Below are 11254 nucleotides of genomic sequence, written 5' to 3'. Positions count from 1 at the left end.
TTACGCCCATCACGCCAAGAAGAGCGAACAAACGGGCAGCTGAGATATTAGCGCAGGATTTTTTTAAGAGAACAGCTTTTCAAGGCATTCTCTTTTGAACACAAGTGTCTCAGGAACAGGCAAAGAATAAGGTTTTGATGTGAAAAGACTCCGTTTTGCTATGAGGTCCATGCATTTCCCAGATGTGCTTTTCTGACACGCTCTCTTTTGCAGCAGATAAGAATTCCTCATCGCTTCAGTCCTTCGTATACCCCACGATACACGAAGCACACCTTTAGGAACAGCTGGTGTGTGTGAATGCGTTTCTGGGACTGCACGGAATTGTGCGGTTTACACCAGCTTCCCTTTGCCAGCTACCAGTACAGTTGACCACTGAAATGAAAAACCTTCCTTATCTACAGTATTACTGTCTTCATAAAGAAGGAGAGTCTCTGAAAACATTAATCAAGTTTTGGTAATTCAGCAATCAAGAAATGATTTTGAAATAGCAAAGCACAAGTGCGGACCTGCAGCCCTCTACGAATCTATTAATTGGTTCTGTTAGCTGAAGCAGCATTCCAGGATGGACTGTAAAACCGAATGCTTTACAACGTGTCCTAAAGCATGAAATCCACGTGATTTTAAGAGTCTAATTAACTTTTTATGTCTCTTGGGGACGTCTGCTTTTGCTAATCTGGTTTCCTCTGACACCTCCAACACCACAGTTTGTGTTACATTACGGCACGGAATTTACGTTCAGAGAGAAACCTTTCAGACCGACAGAGGAAATACTTCATGCTACACCTTGTAACACACAAACTTCACCATGATCTCACAGCTGCACACGCAGGAAGAGTCATACACACATGACCAGGGAAAAAAAGGTAGATTCCTTGCTTTTGCAAGACATCTTTTTGACCTGAGCTAAGTTTTATCTCCGCACAAAAAGAAAAAGCGGTTGGCCAGTTCCTTGCTTTGCCTGGTCAGGGCAGCGAGGCTGCCAGCTCCCCTCCCTTACCTCTTGTCTGCCAGGTCCGTTTTGTTCCCCACCAACATGATGATGACATCGCTGCCCCTCTCTGTCCGAACGTCATCGATCCACTTGGAGGTCTGCTGGAAAGAGTTCAAGTCTGCGGGGAAGAAGCAGATGGGAACGTAAGGATAAAGCTTCTGTCAAGTAAGGGAGAACAGTTCTGAAACTAGCTACACCTGCAGCCAGGTGCTCTCCGGGTGTCCCCACACCACGTAGAAGTGACCCACAAATTGTTTTCTGCCTGGACAGAAAACCAGATCAACTTTTTGCAGAGCTTCTGGGGGTAACATACTACTTCTGCTTACATGCGGTACTTCAAATAAGGAGACACCAAAGCATCACTCACTTGTAATGTCATACACTACCACAGCAATAGTGGAGTCGCGGATGTAGCTGGGAATGAGACTGCGGAACCGCTCCTGGCCTGCTGTGTCCCAGAGCTGCAGCCGAACCTGCTGGTACCAGGCCAGGGAGAGCAGAGAGAGAGCGCAGGAGAGAAAAGAAAGGAGGAAACTGTCCTTTAGAGAAAAGGCCATTTCTACAATTCACTGCATGCAGCTCAGGCTCAGAAGCTGAGACCGACCCTGCAACCCAACTCCAAACAGGCAAACAGCACAGAACCTGGCTTTTCTGCTTTTGTTTGTAGGTAACGTGCTTTAATTACCTCCTTAGCTTGCCTACAGGTTCTCCCACTCCCTCAGCCACGGCATTCTGAGGAGCTCACGGCTGTGGCTACCACCTCCAGCCGCTGCTGCCAGTGGTAGCAGGCATGCAACACGGAGCTCATCTTCTTGAGTCTACCCAGGATTATTTATGGGGTAGGTACAGAGCCTCCATGGAGCTCCTAGCCTACCATGACACCAAAGCTGAGGTTGAAGCAATTTGGGTAACTCCTGCATGGCAGACATGCAACTTCCTCAGCTCTGACACCGAGCAGCGCAACAGCATCCATTCTCACAGCACCAGGTATCCAGAAGATGGTGGTGCCCGTGGTAGTGCCCGTTTTCATGCAAGGTTTAGGCAATCAGTAACTTCAGTTCCAGCAGAAGCAATGCTACAGCGCAGGCGTCACCAACACAAAGGACGTGGGGTTTTCCCTTTCTGACAGGGGCAAGATTAAGAATCAAGTAGCAAAAGCTTTGATAGTTTGGTCTCCAGAGCCACAGCTGCACCCAAACACAGACTGAGCTGTTGTATGCTAGCACTGATGTCTGGTTTATTTCTCTTCTTTCACCCTTTTCATCTCCTAGTCTCTGCGAGCACCTGGTGCATATACAGGACGGCAATCACCATCCCTGTGCGCGCCTGGTGCTGGGACCTGCCTCCCTGAAGCACCGACAGCCAAACAATGCCCAACCACCCCAAGGAACGCCCAACAAAAGCTTTCAGCAATTGGCAGCGATGCCATTTCCTCCCGAGTTAGCACCCCGCACAGCTGCCTGTCCGAGCAGCGCCACGCGGCCAGAGAACCAGCAGAAAGCTGTCGGTGTTCCCGGCAGCCGCGAGCTTCGCAGGCTGGTGCTGAGCTGCAGTTCGTGGACTGGTCCGACGTGCCCACAGAGCCGCTTGTGCGGCGATGCGGGGTAGGGGCTCTTTATGCACAGGACGCTGCTTACTAAGGAGCCTGCAGGACACTGGCTACGAGGGATACAACAGCTTCAGAAGGACCAATGATTAGTTTGATTTTAAGAGAAATTTAAACAGATGCTGGGCAGAGCACGTGTCTGCAAAACTTCTTGCTGCAAGCAGATTCAAAACAAGGTCATACCTACATCAAGGCATGCCCATGGCTGCCCTGGGACCTCAGGAAGATGAGGGCTCACCGTTGAAGCAATTAGCTCCTGGTCCTGAAGGCAGCACTGATTACAGTAGCAAAGTCAGGGCTCTTCACTACCCCTGGAAACTCAGGGTGATGAACCCCAAGCACTCGGACAGCGTTACAGCAGTGCTGGCAGAACAGACCGATGCCAATGACTGCTTCAGGCTCTTGCCTTCAGATTTCGCAGTGAGGTTCCCTGTGGAGTCCCCAAGACACTACTGCTACAGCAGCCTGTTCACCCAGATAATTCACCCTGGTGGTGATTTAAACGCTCCAACCTTCAGATTCACAATCAAAGAGGCAACCTGAGGAAGTACCACAGCACTGGTGAAGAACTGGCCCTGGCAATCTTCTTGTAGTGAAAGAAAATTATGTGAGGGAAGTGCTCCAGCCAGTATGCAGGTAGCACGCAGGCTCCCCTGAAGGGAACCAAGCAATTACCTGCGATATTCCGGCGGTCTGTCATTGCTAGAAGCCAAAGTTTGCGTGTGCCCATTTTGGAGGAAAAAAGAAAACATAAATAACCCTCTCACACACGACAGTGTGCACGAACACACTGCTGGTCTGGAAGGATGAGAGGTCCCCAGCCAAGCACTAAGGAACAAGGTCACTTCTTCGCTGAGCGGCCCAAGCCGCAGCGCGGGGTTTCCACCACCGACCGTTCCACAGGCCGCCCGCTCTTCAGGGTGCCCAGGCATTAACAATAACCAAGCAAATTTCCTTTTTCTTCCCAGCTCACCACACGCTAGCCAGCACTTTCTCTCTAGCTAAGAGCATCTTGGCAGGTACCTGAGTACGCCACGTAGGACTGCCCCTGCTGTGCACTGAGTTAGAGGAGTATTGGAGGTTCCAAAATACAGTTACGTTAAAGACAATGCACACGCACAGCTCTTCAGAGGGGAAGGAAATTGTTTTCCTAACCCCGCCAGCCACCGTTACCATGCCCTCAGAAGCAGGAGCACGGTCCCTCGCTGACACAAGAAAACTAAAAGCCTCTTAGTCGCTCAGATCAGAACAAAAAGCAGTAACAAGAAAAAATGAAATTATCTAAAAGATCGGACCATTACCGAGGCACAATGAGATCAGCTATCACTTAATTATTTTTGACATGTCTGGAAGCCATTAAGAGTAGCCTAGACTATGGCTAAATTTTTCCACCTGCCTGGATAAACAGCATCCTGTACCTGTCACAACAGCGGGGAGGAAATGCTGCCAAGCTATGCAGCCCGCTGCTCTGTCTCACCCAGATCTGTTCCCTGCATATAAATCATCCCGCGCACGTCTAAAAGGATCAGTTTTACTTTATTTTGCACCATGCCACAAATCCTCCTGGAGTCAAGCACTTCAGCTCTAGGAGCGGAGCAGAGAGCATGCAATTACTTTGTGCCGTGATTAATCTCACACAGCGAGGGCAGTTTGTTATGACGTTCAGCATTTCTGTTGACCGAAGTGAACAACCCCCCCGACCCACAAAGACTCGCTCTAACCTACATTTGGGGCAGAATGGAGATGGGCCAGACGTTTGTGGGGTTTTTGTTTGTAAATCTTCAGATTTCTCTTTCCTTTGACTTTGTTCACTGGTTTGAATCCAGTCTAGCTCTTTATGCTGATATCGTAGCTTAATTGAAAAAGACAGATCAAGTGGAATCAGCAACAAAGCTATAATGAAGTAATTGTATTTCTATCTCATACTTAAATACTCATGCCAAGAGTTACACCCAATTCCCCTTTAAGGTTTATTCTTTAGAAATGATGGATGGCGGCTGCGTCTCTCTCAAAAGCCCTCTGGTGACTTGTGAGAATTGTCAGCTCTATTCTTCAGTGAAACGGGAGTCTGGGACCTCAGCAGTCACAGCACAGCTTCCATTTCAACGGATGTTGCAACGGCTGTTTCACCCAGTCCGACAGGATTTCGTTTGTTTCCCATCTGATGTTACTTGTGCTAGCTCTCTAGTTACCCAGAGTGCAGAGGACTTTTGAGGTTTAAAAAGAACAAAACAAAAGAAAAAGTAAAAAGCTTTCCAAATTCTACGAATCACCTGCTACTCCAGTTGTTAAAGACAGGTCATAATCCCTGCTCACCTACCTGCTAGTCCTCTGTCTCCCGTAGCGTGATCTGTGAGCAGACCAGAGTTAAACGATTCCCTAGTTTTGGTATGAGATGGAGTTACCTACCAGTGGTTGTGGGGGAAGATGCTCACGTCCTTCCCCCTCAGCCCACAAAACACCTACAGTGCTGGGGCTGACGCCTGGCTCAGCTCCTTCCAGACGGCAGCACCGCTTCCAATGCACACAAGGCACCCGTTAAAAGCACGGCCCCTGCAGACGCTCAGGCTCAATACCTACTTGTAACGTCAAAGACAACGACAGCCACAGCAGAGTCACGGATGTAGCTGGGAATGAGGCTGCGGAACCTCTCCTGGCCGGCTGTGTCCCACAGCTGCAGCCTGATCTGGGAAACGGAAAAGTGCAAGGGAAGAGGGAAAGGAAGGAGCAGGAAAATGGAAAACAAAACCAAAACTCAAGTGAAATAAAAATAAAAAGAAAAAAACTGCAAGGCAAACATAACGTAACAAAAGGAAAGTTAAAACGGAACAGAAGTGTGAAAAGAGCCACCGACACCTCTGAGTGCTCTCGCGGTCACCTCAGCCTAACACGTCAGAGAAACCTCCCCGCTCCACGAGCCCAGTAATAACTCACAGGCACGAACACATTCTTCATTTCATCAGGAAACCAAGATATCCCTAAAATACCTTCCAGCACCATCTGTTAACGAGGAGATAGGCGCACATACCGCGGTGCATCCTGCCGTGTCAGGACCCCAGCTAGAACGGCTCCCAGGCAGGCTGCAGCCCGCAGCTAGCTGCTGTGGGCACTCCTAATTGTCAGGAGCGCATCACCCAGCTGCCAATTTGACCGCTCCGCTGGAAAGCCTGATGTGAAGCGCTCAAACACGGTAGCGGGTATAAGCCCGGACAGCAACCACCCTCTAGACTGGTTTATCCTGTGCTTAAATCCACCAGTCTAGGGCTAAACTGGGAGAGGAGGAAGCGCTCCGCTGTGTTCCAAGCGCGAGGCCGCAGCTGTAGCGTGGGGCCGCCAGCCTGACAGGCGCGGGGATGGGGCTCCTCGTGGCCCCGGTTCACTCGGCACCACAGCTCCCTGGGCACTAACTACACGCCACAAACACCAAACCATGGTTACACTCGGGGGGAAGCTATTCAGAGAGCTCTGAAGAACCCAGCTCAAACGTTTGTTCCTTCTGCGGGCCAGTGCACGCTGCCCAGGCCGTCCTGAGCTGGGTGATCCAGCCCAGGTATAACTTCAGGATGTATCATTGCGTGTACAGGCTTCGCAAGTATGTCGAAGCATCTGCTGCAGTTGGAGGCTTCGCATTCATCTCGAGCACAGCAGTCAAAGACTACTGCAAAACCCACCATGAGCCCCAGCTGAGAAACTCTCTCAGTGCCCGCATTTCCCTGGCTCGGTGTGCTGGTGTATACATATATACATACACGTCCAGCAGCTGTTACTCTGACGGGCTTTATGGGCTCTACGGGCCACCTACGTTATCGAGCAAGCTGAAGCACAGCAGACATTTTCTGGGTAGCAGGCCTGTGGGTGAGAGACATCGTGACCCACACAACTACAAGAAACCAAGAGCGCACCTGAGGACTGTGGGCTGCTGCAAACAGCGCCCAGACATTCCGCCTCGCCTCCACACGCGTCCAGCTGCATTCCCAACGTCTTCCACCCCTGCTAACAGTGCTGAAGAACGTTACCCAAGTAGTTTCTCTCAAATGAAGGCTAAACAAGGTCTCTTCTAACAGTGGATCAGTGGTGAGGTGGGACAGAAGCACTCTCGAATCTCACTACACACAGGGATGAGACTTCTTCAGGAGCAACAGGCCCCAGGCAACACAGAGGACACCCACTGCACCACCCACCCTTCCCTCCTCCCAGCAGCTTCCTTCTTCTCAGCCAGTACTAAAATTAGCAAAAAGGCAAGAACGAGCAAAACTCTGAGCTAGCAAAAAGACAAATACTGAAAGACAGGAGAGGGATGTGAGGGGCCTCTTTATGCAAGCTAGATCCAGAATTGCTTTATTAACAGTAAGGCAAAACTGTGCTAAATGGAGCCTTTCTACGAGGAGGAACTGTGCCACCGCTGCTTATCCTGCGGGACTTCAGGACTTGGAACCACCCGGGCTGTGCTCACGCCCATTTCTGTTGACAACCCCAGAGGCAGAGCTGCAAATTCTGGGAGCTAACCATGCCTCTGGGAGGCACATGCAGCAGACAGCCCGTTCCCCAGGCCACGGCCGTTAGCTTGCCCCAGTTTTGCATGAACGGATTTGACTTCTTTCTGGAGGTTTTATGTACTGGTGAGCACCAGAAATGGGAGACTGGGTCAGCGCCTTGATTCCACAAAGGCTGTCCCTCGGAAGGCTGCCGGGGGATTTCAGCAGCCACTGAAGGGTCGGGTGGGCAGAGCAGCACGCGCAGCAGCGGCTGTTCCCCCGACTGCAGTTGCCACGCTATCACACGGACGCCTCACTTACCGTGCGATCTTCAAGATACATTGTTTTTGACAGGAAATCAATTCCAATGGTTGCCTGAAAAGAAAAACAGCATTAGGAACTGCAGCTCGCCTCCCAGCGCCTGCAGATCAGATCCTTCAGTACAATCTCTAAAAAACACTCACTAACTTGTAACTAAGCTGCTGAAGCCATTTGCGTTCAATAGAGTCGATACAAACAAAGCCATCGAGGTATCTCCACCATCTTCATCTCCCGTTATTCTCCCAACACCTCCGAACCACACCAGATCCTCCGAGCCTAATTTTACCTCTCAGACATTCAGGCATCTTAACGCAGATCATCTCTCTCCCGTCATCTCCCTCTGGCTCACAGCAATACAGTCTGCTAAGGCTTCTCTTATTAGAAATACCCAGAAGGTAGAGCAAGTTACATAAACGGTGAGCAACGTACTGAAACCTAAAAAGCAACGGTGATTCAGGGCTTTCCAATCGGGAGCGCGCTTCCTTTTCAGCGACAATCAGAAGCTTCGTTTCCCAGGCAGTTCTTCCTGCCGGCCTCCTTCCATTCATGCTTCCGCTGCTGTACGGCAATTCCCGTTCAGAAACACTTCAAGAAACGTATGAAGCCAGAGGAATTCAACATTCCCGGGCATTTAAACCAAGCAGGTGCCCCAACCCAGCCCAGCCCCAGGAAGCAGCTGACTGATTTCAGTTTTGAGGCCATCCCCAGACATGATTGTCCTGGAAGGACTCCATTAGAACACGAACCAGCTGACAGCAGAACAGACCACAACCATCAATTTCTGTCGTTAGCGCTTATTTCGAGGTGCCCTCTTTTCTGCAGCCCAGACACAGTTTACAACAACTATGGTGACAAGATAAACCCAGTACAGCGCCGTACAAGAGTCAGGAATAAAAGAGCCATGCAGAAAGCACAAGAGGATCCAGCTTCAGTAAGTGACTTGTCCTCAAGAAAACCACCTTCCCTTCTCTCGTCCAGCTTAAAATTACTCCAGTCTGAACCAGCAACTCTGCCTGGCCTGCACTAAAAGAAAACACCCCAGTCTCGTCTTCCTTAAAGGTATTTGCTACTCCCTTAAATACCACTAAGTGCTTTTGATGCAACTCACTCTTCCCCAAATCTTCAGGCCTCCTACACATCCTCAGCTTTTCAGCCTGAAGCCTCTTCATCCCTACCCTGCTCTCTCCCTGCCAAGATTCCCCTGGCTCTTTCTATCTATAGCCTTTGAGTTGGAAAAAACATGAGAGAGAGAATACGCCATGCTGACATCTTGTGGAGCCAGCTACGCGCTCTGGGCTCGACTACTCCTGTTAAAATGGAAAGGTCTCTGATGATGAAAGAGACCAAAAACTATCGTAGGCACGTTTTTGTCTTATTGTCTCTCTCCCTTTCCTGATGCTTCACGTCCATCTGCAGTTACCTCCCCACTGTCTTCTCTGTTCACTGACCCCACAAACCACCGTTTCTCCCCATTTTCCCCAAGTTTCTCAAATAGCCAGACAGGATTTAAACCCTGCTGCTCTGTTGCATGCCGCGCTTCCTGATAACATACAAGATCCTTGGGCTTAACCACGAGGTCTCATCTCCATTTCAAGGCACCTTACCACCTCACAAACGACACCGAGCCGACATCTCCCGCAGAGGCGCGTTTGCCCTAACGGCTCCCCCAGGAACACCCCGAGCAGCGGAGAGGAGACGCGCTCACGCAGAAGCACCACATACCTGGTAAGTATTGTCGAAACTGTCATACATAAACCTGGTGATCAGAGAGGTCTTCCCAACTACAAAAGAAGAGGGAAAAATTACTTCCAAGCAGTAGAGGGAAAAACAACGCTGCTGGGGGGTGACGGGCCGGGAGCACCGGTCACCAGAAGCACGCTGCCAGCGGAAGGCCGTTCCCCGGGCACTGGCTCCTGTCATCGTGTGAATAATTTCTTCTGCAGAACAGCGCTAGGCCAAATGAACCCATGAAAGTAAAAAATTAATGATGATGATGACAACTCGGTCCTCAGCTTAGGTGCGTTGCAATGCGTGTGACAGAGAGTTATCTGCTTGCTCTGAGGCAGCAGTAAACCTGCTTTGTTATTCATATTTTCCCACTTATGTAATCACCGAGCCCAGGGTTCCTAGAGGCAAACATCAGAATCCAGCACGGCGATTCAACACGGGTGCTCTTCGGCTGCCTCTGGCTCCACAGAAGAGCAACATTTACCACTTGGATTTTAGACGTTACAAACTTTATTTGTAATGAGGTTTTTGGTACGCAGTAAACTTTGACAGCTCGCTTAAAAAGTTTAAATTTATGTATTCAAATACAGAGGCAAGGTGCAGAACTGAGGGGAGTGGGAACCAAAGATAAGACCTCGGATTCTCTCTCAGGGAGTGGGAGGAGGCCAAGGAAAATACAAAGGGCACGGGTAGAGAAAAAGGGAAGGGAATGAATCGCTGGTTGACAGGCGGCTGTCAGACTGTGCACGCCGAGCTGTTACAAACGGGCTGGGCAAATGCCTGCCACAAGCAGCGCCGGTCGCGCCTCGCTACGGCTGATGGGGCCGGACAACTCCTGGAAACCCCTCCGGGACCTGCAGCCGGCCGGGAACCGGGAACCGGCACGGGGCGGGATCGGAACGCGGCCGCCCTGAGCCGCGGCCCGCCCGTAGGCCGAGGCAGCCGGCGGGGGGAAGGGGGTGGCTGCATGACGGGGCCGCCGCAGCCCGGCGGCGCCTCCCCGCCCGGTAACGGCCCGGCTAACGGCCCGCTAACGGCCCCCAAGGCCGCGCCCCGCCCGCCGCCTCGCTCACCGCTCTGCTCGCCCAGGAAGACGAGCTTGAACTTCCGCAGCGGGTTCCCGAAGTCGCCGCCGCTGCCGGGGCCGGACATGGCGGCGGAAGGAGGGGCCGGGGCCAGGCCGTGAGCGAGGAGGAGCCGGAGCCGCAGCCGCCACCGCCGAGCGCTCGCCGGCACCGCCGCCCCGCCTGCGTCACTTCCGCCGCCGCCGCGCTGACGTCACGGCGGCGGGCGAAGGGGCGGGCATTGTGGCAGGGGGCGTGGCCAGGGCGGGAGAGGGCGTGGTCACGGCGATCGGGGGCGTGGCCACGGCGGGAGGGGGTCCGACATGGCGGGGGGCGTGGCCATGGCGGGGAGGGGGTTCCAACATGGCGGGGGGGGTCCAACATGGCGGCGGGGGGGGGGGTCCACCAGGCCGTGGGGGGGGGCTCAGCTCTCCTCCTTGTCCGCATCCTCCTTGTCCTCGTCGTCGTCCCGCTCCCCCTTGAGGCGCTGCCGGGCGAACTCCTCGATGACGATGTCCTCCTCGCTGCAAGGCACGGGCACGGCACGCTCAGCCCCGCCGTGCCCGGCCCCGGGGGGTGGGGGGTGAGGGGAGGGCGGCGGGGCTCGGTTACCTCCTGTCAGCACGCAGCGGGGCCGGGCCGCGACGGGGAAGGAGCAGAAAGAAAGGAGTCAGCCACAGTGGGGCCGGGACAACGGGGAGACGCCACGGGGAAGGCGAAGCGAGGGGGTGCCCCCGCGAAGCCGCCCTCCGCCGGGCTCCCCCCGGGTGCCAGACCCCACGTCCCCACAGTCAGGTCCTGTCACAGCGTTAAACACGCACACAGCCACACCGGGAACCTGCGAGGCAGCGGGGGGCCGCCACGGACGGGCTCGTGACCCTGCTCCTGCCACCCGTGCTGCCACAGGAGGGGTCACACTGCTGGATGTCAACACCAGCACGAATCTGGGTGTTTTGTCCCAGCACACTGTGACACGGGCACGAATTTGGGTGTTTTGTCCCAGCACACTGTGACACGGGCATGAATCTGGGTGTTTTGTCCCAGCACACTGTGACACCAGCACAAATCT

General features: G+C 52.9%; 2 protein-coding genes across 5 annotated transcripts in view; both read right to left on the bottom strand.

Moving 5' to 3' along the window:
* The window catches only part of RAB41 (RAB41, member RAS oncogene family), a 31289-nt gene that overhangs the window by 5117 nt on the left and 14918 nt on the right, over nucleotides 1-11254 (bottom strand). The window contains exons 1-6 of one of the 4 annotated variants that reach the window (XM_035323405.1): nucleotides 10195-10352; nucleotides 9116-9174; nucleotides 7394-7447; nucleotides 5178-5283; nucleotides 1359-1464; nucleotides 998-1109 (exon numbers count right to left, since the gene is read on the bottom strand). In XM_035323405.1, the coding sequence (XP_035179296.1) occupies nucleotides 998-1109; nucleotides 1359-1464; nucleotides 5178-5283; nucleotides 7394-7447; nucleotides 9116-9141 (404 nt within the window). In that variant the 5' untranslated portion in view covers nucleotides 9142-9174; nucleotides 10195-10352. Of the gene's footprint in view, nucleotides 1-997; nucleotides 1110-1358; nucleotides 1465-5177; nucleotides 5284-7393; nucleotides 7448-9115; nucleotides 9175-10194; nucleotides 10380-11254 lie in introns of those variants that run through there. The other 3 variants (XM_035323403.1, XM_035323404.1, XM_035323402.1) reach the window with 3 other exon arrangements.
* Nucleotides 10435-11254, bottom strand: part of ARR3 (arrestin 3) — a 5286-nt gene continuing 4466 nt past the window's right edge. Inside the window, exon 15 of the mRNA XM_035323394.1 lies at nucleotides 10435-10717. Coding sequence (XP_035179285.1) covers nucleotides 10610-10717 — 108 coding nt within the window. The 3' untranslated portion in view covers nucleotides 10435-10609. The remainder of the gene's footprint in view (nucleotides 10718-11254) is intronic.

This window comes from Oxyura jamaicensis, chromosome 4 (assembly GCF_011077185.1).
Source record: "Oxyura jamaicensis isolate SHBP4307 breed ruddy duck chromosome 4, BPBGC_Ojam_1.0, whole genome shotgun sequence".
NCBI lineage: Eukaryota > Metazoa > Chordata > Aves > Anseriformes > Anatidae > Oxyura > Oxyura jamaicensis.
Note: the sequence above shows the minus strand (reverse complement) of the source record. Positions and strands in the feature narration are given on the sequence as shown.